This window comes from Macadamia integrifolia, chromosome 13 (assembly GCF_013358625.1).
Source record: "Macadamia integrifolia cultivar HAES 741 chromosome 13, SCU_Mint_v3, whole genome shotgun sequence".
Classification (NCBI taxonomy): Eukaryota; Viridiplantae; Streptophyta; class Magnoliopsida; order Proteales; family Proteaceae; genus Macadamia; species Macadamia integrifolia.
Window position 1 is genome coordinate 23,375,775 of NC_056569.1, and position 18,727 is coordinate 23,394,501.

At 37.8% G+C, this 18,727-nt stretch overlaps 1 protein-coding gene and 2 long non-coding RNA genes across 3 annotated transcripts; 2 read left to right on the forward strand and 1 right to left on the reverse strand.

Moving 5' to 3' along the window:
* Nucleotides 1-323: 323 nt before the first annotated feature.
* Nucleotides 324-2,276, forward strand: LOC122058632. The gene is made up of 3 exons (XR_006133858.1): nt 324-807; nt 1,561-1,678; nt 1,761-2,276. It is a non-coding gene; the product is annotated as an uncharacterized LOC122058632 (long non-coding RNA).
* Nucleotides 2,277-4,584: 2,308 nt separating this feature from the next.
* Nucleotides 4,585-7,053, reverse strand: LOC122059770 (polyubiquitin-like). The gene is made up of 2 exons (XM_042622806.1): nt 6,897-7,053; nt 4,585-6,284 (listed from the first exon to the last, which is right to left on the reverse strand). Exon 2 carries the CDS (start codon nt 6,282-6,284, stop codon nt 4,911-4,913), a length of 1,374 nt encoding a protein of 457 aa, XP_042478740.1. The 5' UTR covers nt 6,897-7,053; the 3' UTR covers nt 4,585-4,910.
* A 1,316-nt stretch (nt 7,054-8,369) lies between these two features.
* On the forward strand, nt 8,370-16,209 carry LOC122058811. The gene is made up of 3 exons (XR_006133942.1): nt 8,370-8,757; nt 8,852-8,980; nt 16,167-16,209. It is a non-coding gene; the product is annotated as an uncharacterized LOC122058811 (long non-coding RNA).
* The last annotated feature ends 2,518 nt before the right edge of the window (nt 16,210-18,727 follow it).

Genomic DNA, 18,727 nt, shown 5'->3' on the forward strand with positions numbered 1-18,727 from the left:
ATTTATAATGAAATCACACTTCAAATGAAATCTGTATCATTTATCCCATTTCATCAATTTGAGAATGAGATATGTATTAAATCCATACACAAGTAGCTTAAATATCACAACCAAATAATTTTCAAACTTAAGTAATCTCACATCATAACCGAATAGAAGATCATGGCATAAAGTGGATTTGGCTTATCACCAATTCTAACCTCTCCCATTCCCGTTCAATTCCACTTGATTGCGACATTTGTCCTCCACAGACATCCAATGGTTGCAAGTACATAACAATTCAAACCTCAAAACCGCTGCAGTTTTTCCAGTGATTTGTGGTTTTGATTTTTGAACCTCACGCCCAATACCCCGATACCCCAAACTCTCCCTCCCAAGTTCCAAGCAAAGAGAGAAACCATTGCTTCTGAGATAGCTCATGGGAGCTGATACATGGGATGCGTTATAAGATCTAACTCCTTCCCTCTTTGATTTGTTTCTATTTTCTTCTCTTCCTTAATTTCATCTTTTCTTCACAGTATTCTTACCTTTCAGAAAAAAATAATAAATTACCAGCAGAAACAGAGGCAAAGAGAGAGAGAAAAGAGAAGAGAGATGGGAAGTATGGGGTGATCCTAGACGCTGGGGTGAGGATCGTAGTTCGCTTTCATTCTCACTGCCCTCAGACAGCCAGGATGTAATACCACCCTCCGTCCATCCCTGACGACAACCACCACCACCAAGACAACCTCTCTCATAGCGACGGCGGCGCCACCATCACCGAGAAAGACATGGCTCTTAAAGTCTCGCCCAGGTTGGGTAGCTCCGGTGTGAATGTTGTGGGTGCCGACACTACTTATTTCATTCTTTATCCCATTATTGTATGATTCAATACAAGTGAAGGTAACAAAGAAAGAAAACAATCATTATTTGAAAAGAAGGGTTTTATCAAAGTGATTTTTTACCCCTTTTCACTTATTAAATCTTATTGAGTGAGAAAAATCGTTGTTTAAGAAGGGTTTTATCAAAGTGATATTTACCCATTTTTCACTTATTAAATTTTATAGATTGAGAGATTGAATGATTTCGAGTTCTTCCTGTTCAATTCTTAAAATTCATCAAAATTTCAATCTTTAAATCAGGGATTGAGAGATTTGAGTGAGGGTAACGAGCTGCTGTTTTCGTTTACTTCTGCCTCTTCTTCAGATCCTTTTCTCCTGCTTCATTTCCTTTACCATTCTTCTTCTTCAGATCTTCTCCCTCCTTCATTTCGTCCCAAACAGAGATTAGAGAGAGGGTACCAGTTCTACGAGAGGCCGAGGGTTGTTCTTCGCGAGGGTAACGAGCTGCCGCTCCGGTAGCAACTCGAGAGGCCGTCTGCTAGCTGAAGCTCTGGTCTCGTTTTCTCTTCTTTCTATTTTTTCATTTTCAGCTTTAAGAGTGAGAATGGGGAGAGGATAGTTTAGGGTATTGGGCACGAGTTTCTAAAAGGAAAATTATGGTATTATCAAAACCACTTATGGTACAACGATTTTGAAATTTCAAATTTTGATGTAAAATTATCCATTGGATTGCCTACAGAACACGTCATAATTTTAAAGGGAATTGGATGAGAATTGAAGAAGTTGGAATTGAAGACGAGCCAAATCTGCATTAAGTCCCCCAAAATCATGGTATAATATCAAGGAAGAAATGCAAGGTATGTACTAGAATATTCACAACTAACTAAAATAGAATGTACTAATACAGAGGATTGACAAAACCACTGCTATTGTTCATAGGCTCAAACGACAATAGGCTATGCACTAACATAGAGGATCGGAGGCTATTGTTGTTGTTGTTGTTGTTGTTCGTAGGCTTCGAAGAACAAATCCCCCTTTCTTCTATTCACATCGTCGTTGTTGTTGCTGCTATTGTTCATAGGCTATGATGAACAAATCCACCTACGAAATCGTCACCTGCTAGACGTATGCTTGAAGAACAAATCCAACTCCCAAATCATCACTTGCTAGACGTATGTTTGCCTTCAAGGATTTCAACCTTAAAACCCTAAATCGATCAAAGGAGAATGCTTCTGTGATGTGCTGAATTCCCTAAATTGCGTTGGAGGAGAAGGGAGTTTCACTATCGGAGATGAAGGTGGAGAAGGGGTGTTCATCTATCGCATGGATGAGATTTTTTACCTCATAGAGGAAAATATCAAGTTTCTTTTAAAAAAGTTCAACAATGCCACGTCATCACTTGACGTTTGGGAGCTGACAGAATGAATGTAAGAGACATTATTTCTTCAAAATAGAGTATGCATTAGCTATTTTTGATACTTTAGGGTGATATATGATATAAGTTTAAAAAACAGGGGTGGTACAACATAATTTTTCAAAAATTGAATTCTAGTAGTGACTGACAGGGGACTTCTAAAATGGGTAAATTTGGCAAAAAAAAAAAAAAAGGGGATGGTGAAGACGGTATGGAACAACATGGAGGATCTTCTAAATAAACACCCAAATTTTTGTTTAAAACTTAACAAAATATCTTATTAAGATGGGAAACGTTTAATTAATATTCCTGCTATGATGCTAATTCGATTTTAATTTTATTTTTCTTTGAATAAAATAAAAGATATTTTTGAATATGGTCCCTGTCTCCCTGATCAATGGAACTGCAGCTTTTGATCCAATGTTGGAATAGAACTCTAGCAATCTTAGTCTCAGACAAGGAACTTCATCACCATTGGATTATTACTTGTTGTCTTTGATGGATAATCAAGATTTCTTAACCAAGAAGAAGTCATTGCCACAAACCATCATACTTACAATATATCAAGGGTTTCCAAAAGGGGGAAAAAAAAAGATATAGGGAAATTTACATCCACCTCCCCTCGCGTTTGCCCTAATTACATCATCCCCCTAGCATTTCGTTTTTTATATTTAAATCCAGCCCAGCTAACATTATAAGTGAAATGTTAGTTTTAAAATTGAAAAGATTATTTTACCTTCTGATATTTTGACCTAAAAACATCCCAAGTCCAAAGACCATTTTACCCTTGTCACATCTTCAACCTAAAATCCCAAAATAGTTCTTTAAACCTAGTGATTGCCCTCTTCGACTTGCCATCTTTGTTCATGTTTCAGGCCATTCTTGGCTGCATATTCAACAAGCTTATGAATGCGTTTATGGAGCTCGGGATCAGATGGGGGAGCAACTGGAGGTGAGGCGGAATCAAATGGCTGAGATACGGTGAAGGAACATGGTGACGGGGCATATGAGGTGGAAAGGCTAGTGTGGCTGCTGCTGTAGTCGGAGATGGAGTGGATGGGAAGAGGGGTGCGGAAGAGGATGGAATTGCTCAAAGGAAACTGTTGAAAAGAAGGATGTGGGGGCAGAAATGGAAGACTTGCATTTGCTGAGGAAATGGCTGGTGCTATGTAGGAAACCCGATTTTTGCTGTTGTTGGATGTTGATTGCTTCTTGTTGCTGTTGATGTTGTTCAGCGAAGGCCATAGTTACTGCTGCTGCGTAGTCATGAGCTTGTCGATCCATCACTGCTACAGATGGCATGGCTAAGAATATAACACTATTGATTAAGAAGAAAATTTCTAATGAATGAAATAACGATTTTCAAGACACCAAAGGAATATCCAAATCTAGCTACAGATGGCATGGCTAAGAATATAACACTATTGATTAAGAAGAAAATTTCTAATGAATGAAATAACGATTTTCAAGACACCAAAGGAATATCCAAATCTATACGACTGCTCCTTACCCTATTTTGATTCTAATCAATAAGGGTTGGTTTACCTTAAAGCACTTCCTTTTTCTTTCGTTTTTTTATGAAGATAGAGCAACCTGCACAATAAGATGGAGAAGTGGCTAAACCCAACTTCCAAGACCCATAACTCCCACTAGCTTCAAAGACAAAAGATAATAGGGTATTGGGTTTTAAAATTATGAAAAAAATGTAAAAACCTAACTGGATACTTGAAGATGTTCAGTGAAGATTTAAAATCTCATCCAAAAAATAATCCACCAAATTGTCTTTTATCGCTTCTGTACAAAACCCCCAGAATTTGCAGCTCAACAAAAGAGAGGAAGAGAGAGAGAGAGTTACTGAAGATCACCCGATTGGAGTTATTACCCTCGCAGAAAAAACGCAGCAACCCATGATTTGGAAATTTTAGGTTTGAAGATGTCATAAGGCTAAAATGATCTTTAGACTTAAAATTTTTAATTCATGACATAATAAGGGTAAAAAATAATCCTTTCTATTTCAAAAACTAACACACACATGGTGTTAGTTTTTTGAGTTTAAATTAAAAAAAAGCGTAAGGGGATGGTTAAATTAGGAAAAGAGGGGTAATGGATGTAAATTTCCCAAAAATATATTAAGGGTTAACGATTTCATTCCAGCCAAAATATATTCTCATGGATTAGTTATATCGATAGCGTACAATTGGGGGTGGGGGTGGGGGTGGGGGTGGGGGTGGAGAGAATAACTGGGCCACTTTGGCACCTTCGCAGCCACCTTCCTAGCCCGCCGCCCTACGCAGCTCTCCCTCATAAGTCACAACCATGAAAAAGCATGCATACTTAAAAGAAGATATGTCAGACGAATCCATATCAAAGATGATTACCGAAAGCAAAAAACATGAAAATGAGTAACAAAATAAGAAACCAAAGAGTGGTTACTAAAGAAACATAGCTATTACTATTTTCAAGGGGGAGGGGGGGGGATACACAACCCGTAAGTACTAACACAAACATAATTTATTAAAAAAAAAAAAAAACCCAATCTTCCGCCCTCACTAAATAATCGCCGTTATCCGACGAACCTGCATGTCAAAAGAGAAAAAAGAAACCTTATTTATTCATTATCCACCACCACATGAGCTGACTACCAACACCCATTTCACAGACCCCTTCAGAAAGATTCAAAGGCCACCACGAAGACGGAGGACAAGGTGAAGGGTAGATTCCTTCTGAATGTTATAGTCGGCGAGGGTTCGTCCATCCTCAAGCTGTTTCCCAGCGAAGATGAGACGCTGCTGGTCTGGAGGTATACCCTCCTTGTCCTGAATTTTCGCCTTCACGTTGTCGATCGTATCAGAACTTTCCACCTCCAGGGTGATGGTCTTCCCTGTCAGGGTCTTCACAAATATCTGCATCCCACCACGAAGACGCAGCACCAAGTGAAGGGTCGACTCCTTTTGGATGTTATAATCCGCAAGGGTCCTCCCATCTTCAAGCTGCTTTCCAGCGAAGATCAGCCTCTGCTGGTCCGGTGGGATCCCCTCCTTGTCCTGGATTTTGGCCTTAACATTGTCAATCGTATCAGAGCTTTCTACCTCCAGGGTAATGGTCTTTCCCGTGAGTGTCTTGACAAAAATTTGCATACCACCCCTCAGACGCAAAACCAAGTGAAGGGTAGACTCCTTTTGGATATTGTAATCAGCCAAGGTCCGGCCGTCATCAAGCTGCTTTCCAGCAAAGATAAGCCTCTGTTGGTCAGGAGGAATACCCTCCTTGTCCTGGATCTTGGCCTTCACGTTATCTATGGTGTCCGAGCTCTCAACCTCCAGGGTGATGGTCTTGCCGGTAAGCGTCTTCACGAAGATTTGCATGCCACCTCTCAACCGAAGCACCAAGTGGAGGGTAGACTCTTTCTGGATGTTGTAGTCAGCAAGGGTACGGCCATCCTCGAGCTGCTTACCAGCGAATATCAAACGCTGCTGGTCTGGGGGGATACCTTCTTTGTCCTGAATCTTGGCCTTGACATTATCGATGGTGTCGGAGCTTTCAACCTCAAGGGTAATGGTCTTACCAGTGAGGGTCTTAACGAATATCTGCATCCCACCCCTTAGCCTGAGAACAAGGTGGAGAGTGGATTCCTTCTGGATATTGTAGTCTGCAAGGGTTCGGCCGTCTTCAAGCTGCTTTCCGGCAAAGATCAAACGCTGCTGGTCTGGGGGAATTCCCTCCTTGTCCTGGATCTTAGCTTTGACGTTATCAATAGTGTCAGAGCTCTCCACCTCGAGGGTAATTGTCTTTCCGGTGAGGGTCTTCACAAAGATTTGCATCCCTCCCCTGAGCCTTAGGACGAGGTGGAGTGTAGACTCTTTCTGAATGTTGTAGTCGGCAAGGGTACGTCCGTCCTCGAGCTGCTTTCCAGCGAAGATCAGACGCTGCTGGTCCGGGGGGATTCCCTCTTTATCCTGGATCTTAGCCTTAACGTTGTCGATGGTATCTGAGCTTTCAACCTCGAGGGTAATGGTCTTCCCGGTGAGGGTCTTAACGAAGATCTGCATCTGTAAAATAATATACCAAGAAAGTGTTCAATTTCAGAACTAACATCGCAGACAAATTAGTCAGACTTAATTTGCAAACATAAAACGAAGCTTCTAATAAGATCCGCATAAACAAACAAAAACAAAACCCTAAACAAAAATTCTAATCGATCATAAAAAAATCTTAAGATTAACACAGCCTACAGAATAGCAACACTACATGTAGAAAACAACCCCAAATATCGATAAAAAATCAAGCAAATAAGAAGAAATATTTCATCGATACGACAGCAGAAATCTATCGCGGGAAAAGACAATACATCAAACCGAAGAATTTAAAACCATAATCAATTTAATAAAAACCAGTATGATACCAGCGATCTCTCAGATCCAGAGAACATCAGTATATCTAGATCTAAATCGAAGATGAACGAACTCTGCAACCAAATTAACTCTTAGATCCAAAGAAAACCAATAAACCTCAATATACCTAGCTAGATCTGAATCGAAGATGAACGAACTCTGGAACCAAACTAACTCTTCGATCGAAAGAAAACCAATAAAACTCAATATACCTAGCTAAATCTGAATCAAAGATGAAACCACAGACGAAAGAATAATTATGATCCTTACCTTGAGCTTTGAAGGAGACTTTAGAGCTTTTGCAAAAACGAAAATAAGGAGACTTCGGAGCTTTCAAAGGAGTAGATGATATTACGAATCGAATGAGAGAAAGGGTAAGCAGAGGCAGGTATATATAGGACGGGGAATCGTCGAGGCGGCAGAAATGAATCCAATTACATGAGGACACGTTAAAGTTATGAGCTGGAAAGCACTAACCTTGACGCCAAGAAAAGTAAGGCTACCATCGAGGACTTTTCTCTGGATTCTCCCGGAGATTACTCTACCCAAGAAAACAAAATCTTTCCGGAGACTGCAATTATTAAGGGTTATTGAACTAACGCCGTTAGAAATAGGACCTGATAAAACCTTAAGCAAATCCAAACGCCGTCTCAGTCCGTTTAACAAAAAATCTCGAGGTTATCTAAAAATAGATTTTTAAAATATTTTATTTTTAAATAAATTAAGAAAAGTTTCTTTGTATTGAAGGCGTGTTCTATATCCTTTCATATGAATTTTTTTTAAGAGAAAATTATAATAAAAAAATTCTTTTGAAAGTGTTGCAGGTTCAAAGAATATTGAGGGACGCTTTCCCATTTGAGTGTGGATCAAGTCTTTGTACTAAAATGATTCTTGTACCGTGTTTGATTTATGCTTAGATTCTATTTAATTTTTCTCTTCTTTTAATTGGTTTTATTCTGAGTGAAGTCTAAGGGCCCGTTTGATAACGTTTCTGCTGTTTCTATTTCAAGAAATGGCAGAAACATAAATTTTAGTTTCTAGAAATAGAAACGGAATTGAAGGTGTTTGATAAGTCATGTTTTTAGAAGTCGATAGTAACCAGTGAAAAAATTACCACAAGTCGTTTCCAGAAATGGCGAAACAAGTTGAACTTGTTTCGCCTGGGTCGTTTCTTGAACCATAAATAAGTAAAAATTTCTATTTCTATTTCTAAAAATAAGTGAAACGAAGCAGTTTTATCAAACGCTTTTTGCACCGTTTCTGCTGTTTCTGGAAACAGAAAGCGGCAGAAACGTGTTTCTTGAAACGTTATCAAACGGGCCCTAAGTGTAGATCAAATATCATACAAAAATCATTCTCGTACTAAGACTTGATCCCTATTTAACAAAAATAAATAAATAAAACCCCTTTCCTAAATAAAATGTAAATAAAACTTAAAACTCTTTAAAAAAATCCAAATCGAGTTTTAATGGCTGTTTGATAAGGTTTTTGGATTTTTTTTTTTTTTTTTTTTTTTTTTTTTTTTTTTTTTTTTTTTTTGTTCTTCTGGGGTGTATCTGAGTTGGGTCTATCACGACACCGTTTGATAACGCTCCCAGAAATACGTTTTTGCGTTTTTCTAGTTCTCAAAAATGGAGAAACAGGGTAAATATCATTTGGTAAACATGTTTCATTTCTGTTGTTTTCAGAAACATAAATTGAAATTTATGTTAATTTTTTATCCAAGAAACAGGAAGAGTGACAAATGCACCTCTCCCCGATAAAAAAAAAAAGAGCCCTTCCTCATTTTCTTCTCCCTGTTGAAACTCCACAGGTGAACCCTGCTACTCCTCTGCTAGATTCGTCTGCTACCTCCAACAAGATTCACCCTTCCTCAACCTCGTGATCACTGAGGTAAATCCTGTGAACCCTATGGGAGATTCGCCTTCTTACAGAGATTCATCCTTGCCGCTGATCAGTGACCTAAATGCTTGAAAGAGTGGGTTTTTACCTCACCCTTGAAGATTATACAAAAGTCGCAAAATCAAACGACTTCTACCCCAGATCTTCCTTCGTAATCGATCACTAAAACTCAGGCAGTCTAGTTGAAGGTTCGGGTCCTTCACCCACAAGCGATTAGCTCCTCTGCAAGGTAGGATCTCAGGTCTCCCCCATATTTCTGAAACCCTAGCAAATTTCTCTTCGAAATGTCTAGGATCTGCTTCAACAGATGGTTTTTGATGCAGCGTCCAAGAAAATTAATGCTATTACTTACTTCCATCGACCTTCATTCTTCAATTCGATAGCAGCAACAGTGTGTGGATAGGCTGCAAAGGGAGAAATCAAGAGGATTTTTCGATTTTGGGCTTACTCAGGTACAGATTCGGTTTAAAACAAATTTTAATTTCTTCTTTACATGAGATGAACTAGTCTGCAAAACATCCCTAGAAAGGGGGTTTCACGTTTTCTTTCCTTTTTTCTGAAATTTTTTCCCCTTGCTTGTATGTCATTCGAACCATTGGATGCATCTATTATTTTGAATTATGGAATTTGTAAGATCTGGAATGCATTTACCATCCCACCGGTGTTTCTCTATCTGGAATGCATCTATCTCTGTATGTCATTCGAATCTTTGGATGCATCTACTATTTTTTTTTCCCTTGCTTGTATGTCATTCTAATCTCTAGATGCATCTACTAAGAGCCCGTTTGGTACCGTTTCTGTTCTAGAAACTCCGTTTCGTGTCAAAAACAGAAATTTCAGTTTCTGTGTCAAAACGCCATTTTTAAACGATTTAAGGTTGTTTGGTGAATCTGTTTCTAGAACAATTTCAGAACAAAAAAACGACAGTTCTGCTGTTTGGTAATGCTTGTTTCAAAAACATTTTTTTTTCTTTCTTTTCTTTTGTTTTCTTTTAAGTCAATAATTATAGAAATAACATTAAAATACTATAAGCATACAAATCCTTTGGGACAATAAAGTATTACATATCAACTAAAAAAAAAACATGGTTTCAAAAGGATGAATAAAATACAAAATTAATAATGCCTTGTCCAAGTTAATTATCACATAATTTCTCAAATTTTCACTTTTTGTCCAAGTCTAAAGACTTGAATGCATGGAGGATGTCTTTCATCTTATTTGTTTGGTCCTCTAATCCTTTAAGTGTCTCTTCCAGATATCCTTTCATGTTCTCGTTTGAAATGGACGGTGGTGTGGATGATGTTGATGTTGAGCTTTCTGAACATAATATATATTGTATGGTAGAGATATGTGTTTTATCTTTCAACTATACAAACATACCACATCCACGATTATCAGCCATATCAAATAATAGATATGATTAGGGTCGTTGAAATTTAACATCGAATTAAAAAAAACCTAAAATTATCTATAGGTATAGATCAATCGTAGAAATAAATTATCCCAGCTGAATTTGGGCAACATAGAAAATCCCTTGTTTGGACCTTTCGTCGTAGTTCGTACTTTGCATTGACCTTTACCACATCTACATAGATGTAGTTGGTCCACCCACATGAAAAAATTACATGAGTCTTGACACTTGAAAAATTTTCTTTCAATATTTTTACCCGACTTGGTTGTATATTTATCACAACTCTTCCCATAAATTTCACAATTTGCAATAGTTATTAAATATCAAAAAAGTTAATATAGCATCCAAATATATGACATTCATAATAATATATCAACTTATACCACATACGTAAACGTAACATAAAACAAGTACTACATCACTTAAAACATCAATTTAGGTTTTTAGTTTTGTCAAAATAGTTATTGGTTTTAGTTTTCAACTAGTTCTAGCATCCTTTGTTGTCTAGCCATTGCATTTGTAATTCTTAGCCTAATGACATTTATCTCTTTTGTTCTATTTTGTTGACTAGATTGTGCTATAGAATGATCAACGAAATCTTCATTTGGCAGATTCAAGTCATCTTCTGTAACTTTTAAATCATCACTCATCCCCACGAATTCAACATCAACAATATGCTCTTCTCGAATATAGTTGTGTAGCCTACAATATGCCAGTACAATTGATGCCTGAGCTTTCACTGGGAACTGGTGCATTAGCCTTAAAATTTGAAATTTGTTCTTCAATACCCCAAATGTACGTTTAATGACATTCCGAAGTGATGAATGTCTATAATTGAACAACTCTTTTACTGTTCTTGGGGATCTTCTTTGCCCTTTGTAGTCCGATAGATGGTATCTCTCACTTCTAAATGGTGTCAAAAATCCAGATTGGCTAGCATACTCAGAGTTGACAACATAATACTTTTCTACAGACAAAAAATAATATACATTATTACATATACACTCAAATGAAAATCTAATATACTAGTATAAAATTAATACCTGGAGGTGGATGTGGAAAACTCAATCGAGGATCACTCCTTGTCTGTTCAAGTACTCGATAATCATTTGTATTACATTCCCATCCCGCATACACATATGTGAATCGCATGTCAAATGAACATGCACACATCACATTTTGAGTTGTGATCCCCTTTCGATTCCTATATCGAGTTTGATCATCTCTTAGAACTATCGCATGGATGTGAGTGTCATCTATGGCGCCAATACAGTGCTATGACATATAGTGACAATTAAATGGTCACTACATATAAGAATATAAATATTCATATATTTAATTACAAACTTGTGTCATATTAACATATTTACCTTGAAAAAAGGGTAGTATTTCGGGTTCTGTGTAATCTCTATCGGTATCATACTGACGTCTGGCGATCTGATTTTCTCCTTAGCCAGGCGTTGCATTGCAATCAAGACAACATTGAATGTTTAACTAATTGTTTCTCCAGAGTGGTTGAAATGATTTTGGGTGTCCCTATTACTTGAACCCTTCCTAACAATCCATAGGAACATTCTAAGTTGTTCATCCACTCAGATGTTGATCGTGTCTTTCAATCACCCCCTATGTCTAACATAATCACATAGGTTGAGGAAGACATGGCATTCCATCTTAAACTCTTCATAGCATCTATTGGCATGCCCATTCAATACCTCATGCATCATGACAGCACCTGAAAATACACTATCCCTACATAGTTTCCGAATATATATAGCCTCACTCAGAAATTTCATTCCCATGTGAATGATCATATCTTCTTCATCACTAGAAGTTTCACATAATGCACTTGACATAACTGCAATAAATTGACAACTACTTCTCAATTTCAAACAAATAATTGTAAAACATAACAATCTGACACTTCATCTCAACCCAAAACACATGTTCAACATTACACATCAATAAAAAAAACAAAAGAAATAAAACACAAGTAGCCATCATCGAAAGTATTATCCTGGATCTAAAATTATCAAAAGTAATATTCAAACACAATCATCAAAATTAGTCTCAACATTAGAATAAGACAAAGGGCCCGTTGCTCCTAAACTACTCCAAGGCATCTAAAAGCCAAGTCCTTTTAACAGGCTCTGCACAGACAAACAACTCCCTCTAACTAGGATCAGCACACATACGACTAGTGGCCTTCAAGTGTGTCTCCTTTGATATATCTGGTATGGAGGATAATACCTCCTCACATGCACTCACACTGAAATCTTGAGGATGAGATGCACCTTTCCCACCACGAACAGGAGATGGAATGGAAGTACTGGATGTTTTCTCAATTTTAATGGATAAATACTTTCCATACAAGTCCTTGACGTGGCTATCTCCCTTATTGGTGTTCTTTTTTCTTCGTCCCGTGGGTGTCCTATCAAGATTTCGCTTTGTGGTCTGAGTTGGAGTAGGAGTATCCTCATGGAAGGGGTCAGTCATGCCCAAATGCACTAGGGTACTAGGAGATTCAAAGACTTGCTCAACATCAACACTATTATCAGCTTCGATGTAATCCAAACCTTGAGCACTGTCCACCTCTAAGTTTCCTCTAGCATAGACATCCCCAAATATCATGCTCAAATCTGGCCAGTTGTTTAGTCCATACTTTTTGTATTTCAACCAACCTAGATTTGTCTACATATGCAGTCATTGTATCACTAGTATAAAGTATTACTCAATGCAATCTATTTTTGAAATAATTCAACTAGCTATGAGATCTATAGTACCTGTATTGCCCCATCCCATACAGATTCATCATCAACTGTGACTGATTTTGTCATTGAGTTCCACCCAAATCCAGTTGTGTCAAGTAGTCTCTTGAATTGTTGGTACTCGTGTTTCAACTTGTTCATCTTGTTGCGTAATTCTTCTCTCCTAACTGTATGATTTAAAGCCTTCTGAAATTATTTTGTAATGTCCTCCCATCCAGTTTTGTTAAACAAATTACCGGATTTGTGTCTATTTTTTACAGCTTCTTTCATTGCCTCAATGAAAACAGTGGTCTCAAGTTCTGACCACTTAATGGCAGGGATACTACTTCCAGACATAATAGCTAGACATTATGAGTTAGCGTAAAAAGTTAGCATACTGGGTTGAAAAAGATTGAACACTAAAAAAAGAAATAACAAAGGTCATCTTCTGAATATGATACAAGCATTTGTAAATAAAACTTATTACATGCATTCATGTATTCAGTTATCCATTAACTAACAACCATGTAATGAATATTAAATCAACAAATACCATTAACATATACCATGAGACCATGAGAAGAAAGTAGAATGAACCATGAATTCCAAACAACCACAAACATAGAAAACCACAATTCTAATAGCAGGGGAAGCAGCATATATGAATGAATCTACCATTAGTTGATAAATCCCACAAGCCTTGTTGTATCAATTCAATAGAAGTAGCAACAGGAGATGTAAATTAGACAACCCTTTTTTGACCTTCCTTCCCCAAGGTGATTCTCTATGTTTAATATTCTAGAACCCCACCTTCCCCTTGTACCTATAATTTTTCTATAGCATCAGTTCTATTCAATCTACAAGGTATTCTAAGTAGCCAATAGACCTTTATTTCATGCTTAGAGGCAAGGAATTAGTGCTTTTCAAAGTTGAGTTACAGACAATATAACATGAATACTTGGTGAGTAGTACTATACTCAAAGCTTGTAAACAACATCCTCCTACCCAATACTCAACATGTAATCATAACTATCTTTCCAACACCATAAGAACTCAAAATCTGTTGAATGATGTCAAAGAACAGTATTATCTAACACTTTTTATTAGGCAACTGAATTTAGAAAAAAAAAAATATCAAAATTCAGAGGAACTTGGGCAATGAAGTAGGCAACTTAAATCTGAAATTCTCCATTGCACATTCAAGGTTCTTCATCCGCTAGTTTTGAGAGTTGGTCAAATGGTGCAACATGAGAGAACTTGAGTTCCATAGGTCTGCTTGCACACATTTTTGTGTACAGCTTATAGTTCATATAACAGATTCTAGGGAGACCAAGCAAGAAGAAATGGCTGGCAAGTGGAACTCTCTTAGGCTACAACAAGATTAAAAAATAGCTTAAGAACAGAACCCCAATAAACAAAGAACCAGAGAATCTGTAATCTGTACCACTCTTCTCTCCATGTCTCTCTAGCCATAGAGACAACCCCAACTGATACAAAGGGTTGACTCCTCAATTAATACCTCTGAAATAATGGAATGCATAAAAGGTTCATTCACCATCTTACAAATTAAACACAATCTTCCAATGAAATGGTGTTTGGGAGTTGGGGGCTTCCTCTGAACTTAAACAATTAAAGATTACATATACTAAATAAAATAAGCCTGTGTTTAAATATTTTTTTACTTAGAAAACATAGCCTCTCTTGCATTACTTTTTAGCCATACCTGCATGCCATTCCTCCAAAACCCCCATGAACATGTGCAATCTATTTCACCACAGTTGTCTATTTTGTTATAAAAATATCTTTACCTTTGTTTATATCATTGAAAGAATCAGATCCCCACTCTATACGCCTTTCTCATCTACCAAGGCATTAACCTAGATTAGTGCATGGCCTCCATATGTCTCAGAGAGTTCTTGCTGGATTCCCCATTCTCCATTCATCATTGGGTTTGATCTAAGAATGCTTCTCTGTGTGGGTCCATCTGAAAAACATTGGATGATCACAGCTATGGATATAGATATGGCTACTGAGTAATAAGTAATGATAATAGGTGCATCTGCAAATGGTCTCATTGAACAAATCAGCCAAAGTAAATAGTAAAAGCAAGGAACCCAAATGCACTCACTGAACAGAATCAAAGATGCAAAATTCACTACTAAAAGGAATAAAAAAGTAACAAGGCACAACTGATAAACCCATCAAACAGAAGAGTTTAGAAGTTCAATAGAGACATATATATGAAAGCAAGGGGAAGGGGAAAGTGCTCTAAGGATCTACCTGGGCAGTGGAGGACTATGAGAAGGATCAGCCAAATGGGTAGGAAACTCAAGTCCCTTACTTTTTTTGGTGACGACGGTGGAACCACAGAGAGAGAGAGAGAGTTTGCAGCAGTGTGAACGGCAGAGCTTACAACGGCGTGAACGGAAGAGCTTACAATGGCATGAACGGCGGAGATTGCAGCAGCATGAACTGCGGAGCTTGCAGCAGCGATGGTGGAACGACAAAGAAAGAGAGAGAGAGAGTTGCTGCAACATCAACAATAGAGAACTTGCAACGGTGTGAACGACGGAGAGAGAGATGAGGGTGCAGACGGTCGTTCGACAAAAATGGGGGAGACGGATGTGAGACACGATCAGCAACTAGCAAGCTTCAAAATGGGGGAGGAAGTGCTGCGAAGGTTAGGGCTTTGTGAAAGGCATAAAGGGTATGTTGGAAATCACCGGGAACGAATTTATTAAAATGCCCCATATTGTTCCCTTTTTTTCAATCTGGAACGAAACTGGAATGACGAAACGACAAATTGTCGTTCCGTCATTTCCTATTTCTACAGTTTTTTTCCACTTTTTGTTTCAAAAAAACTGAAACACAATAAAAGGTTGCCAAACAGCTTTTTGCATTTTTCGTTCTATTGAAACGAAAAAACGATAGAAATGTTTTTTTGAAACGATATCAAACGGAACCTAATTTTTTCCCTTGCTTGTATGTCATTCGAATCTCTGGATGCATCTATTATTTTAAATTATGGAATTTTTCTAATTTCTCTTATTATGTTAAAGTTGTACATAATACATTGTTGTATTATGGTTGATTAGGATAAAAGGTTGCTCTCTACTACCCATGAGTGAAATCATAGATATGTAACAGAATCTTGTGTATTTTTCGGCTATCTATTTGTATGGAATAGATTGATATCTCTTTCTCTTCTTCTGTTTTGAATATGTTTGTTCTGTTGCTGTCAGTTATTGTTATCCTGTACTGTTCATTTTTGGAAAAAAATAAAAATAAAATAATAAATAAATAAATAATCCTTCTCTTTTGATTCTCAATTGAATGCATATGAAACAATGGCTGCACTCTCATATCCTCCTTCACATTCATTACATCCAAGTAATTTGTGGTCCACTTGAAAGATGTTTTGGATTATCTTTTTATTTTCTTAATGGACTTACTACTACTTTGGCCTTTTGTGAGTGAGGACAGGGTAAGGGAAGAAGTATGGTAGTGATCCCATAATCGATTGTTCAGATCCAAGGTTTAACATTTGTATACATTCACATTTGAAGGTGAAAGGCTTTATGTGGGATTTGTCAACTGAGTATACAATTAAAAATTTTTAATAGCATGTCTTGGAACAAATAGTAACACATGGAATGCTTCTTTTAGGTGATAGTCTGCGAAAAAAAAAGGGTCATTTGACGAACCTCTCTCTCTATTTCTCTAATTTCTAAGGTAATATTCAAATCATTTTCTTATTTCTGATATTTATATTTCGAATATGACATCTACGTTTAGTAATTTCATGTATTTGGGAACATAAGTTGTGTAAAGCCTTGTTCTTTAAACCCAGTTTATTGACCGGTCGGTTTGGTTTGGTCTTGCAGGGTCCGAACCGGAATGGGTTGATGCCTGTGCCTTATGGTATATAACTGCAAGGGTAACATCAAATGTGGGGTGGCTGAATAAAATTGAGCCGGTACCCAAGATGTTCTGCATGCCTAAGTCGTGCCCTTGTGCATATCACAAGGCCATGTATGAATAGGAAATGTATGTTATTGTATATGAATGATAGGAACTTGGTCCACAACACGTGGCGAGAGTAAGATACATGTTAAGACCTCGTTTTCCTCCAAAAATACAGCAAGGTTGGCTTGTTTGGCCAACTGGTGGGTGTCACTGGTAGGTGCGAGACCCACCAGTGTGACCCACCTGTTGGGGTAACGTGGACCCCAGCATGTCCAGTTTGGATGAGCACATATATTTCGACCTCTTAGTCATAATGAAGTCTTGCATGTCCGATGATGTCAGCTACTTCACCAAAAAACGTGATTTAATGTGTTTTGGTCCATAAATGGGCAAAACCAAACAGGCCTTAGAAGATATTTATGACACTAGGGTATAAATAGCCTTTATATCTCTCTCTCCCTCATTTATGGTTTTTATCAAATTTTGGTGAGTGGAGTAAAGAAGAGGGAGAAAAGAGGAAGAATGAGAGAAGGAAGAGGGAAGAGGCTTCCCCATTGGATCCCATGGCCACGTCTTACCTTTTCACCGCCAGTATCTTCACCTGTGTCTTGAGATCTAAACTTTAAGGTAAGTAACGCCATAAACCCTTGAGATATGATGAAACCCTTGTGTGTATGGTTGAATCTAGGGAATAACGAAATCATTGTGTGATTTCCTTGAAGGATTTAAGAAGCAGGGAAGCAAGGATTTGGGAGTTATTGAAGTGGCATTTGAGTTGGAGGAGAAATCCCAAGATTTGGGGTTTTCCAAGTTAAGGTATGATTACTTTCCCCAAATCTTATTAATGACTTAGATCCATGGAACAATTAAGTAGATGAGGCTTAAAATATGTGGGAAATGAAGTGGGAACCACTCTATTGGATTTCTAAGAGTTGGAATGGAAGAAAGAAGGAAAATAGCAAAACCTGAGGAATACTAGCGGGTAGGACCAACAGGTGCCACACCTACCAGTATGACCCACCTGTCTCCTCTGGGTCTACCGGTGGGTAGGATTGACCGGTGCTAGACCTACCAGTATGACTCACCGGTCTGGACAGATTACATAGGTGGATTCTCCTACCCACCTGTATGACCCACTTGTAACCCAAATGAGCTTCGATGGAACTCAAACTCACCGACAACCTTCTTCACGCTATTATATGTGTCATGTCTATATCCTACGTCATTTATAGTCTTGAATTGGATGTATTTCTAAACTCCTTATTTGTGCTAAGTTTCGGAAAATTCATCTTCTCACTCCGGATCTTACTCGTACCACGAGTGCAGATTCTTCTACAAGAATAGGTAAGTGGGGAGAGGACTTTGATCTTATTTTTTGGAATGCTTTTTGCATCCTATGCATTCATAGACTATATTGACATTTCGATTTCCATTCCCATGCATATGCTTGATGTATGAATGATGCATTTAGAATTGAACATGTTATATCTCAAATTTCTAAATGCTTGTTACATGCTTGGAATCATGAGAATGGATTTATCATATGATGTGGTATGGTCATGAATTTTTCAACCATGTGTGGGATTTCTAGATTAGATGCCGTAGTCGGCTTGGAAACAAATGCATTGGTACACCATGGAATGAGACACGAAAGTACTATACAATTGTACTATCGCATGTAGGAGTATATAGTTAGGATTTCATATTCTCTTGTGCTACGACCCTTCCTAACAAGGGTTTATGTGTTGGGTTATCACTGGGGGAATCGTCGATCGCAGACCGTTGTGGTAGTTAGAAGTACACCTGGCTGATCATTAGGACAGTTGGAAACCTTAGTGATATATTCAGAGGGTCAATCATACTGCTTTTAATTTCTATTGTGGTTCGGCCATGATTTACTTTTTCGAATGCTCACAGTGGGCTTTCTCTGACAATCCTATGGGTGTATCGTGGGATGAAGAAAGCGTCTCGAACCCGGGGCATACGCATTGTGGTTGTGCGTAACACGTTACGTATGACCTAGTAATGATTGTTTAGGTGGAATAGGATTAAAATGAATCTTATGCATATAGTATCAT

What these genes read in the sequence shown, in the direction of transcription:
- LOC122059770 (XM_042622806.1), bottom strand. Translation starts at nt 6,284, where the DNA reads ATGCAGATCTTCGTTAAGACCCTCACCGGGAAGACCATTACCCTCGAG.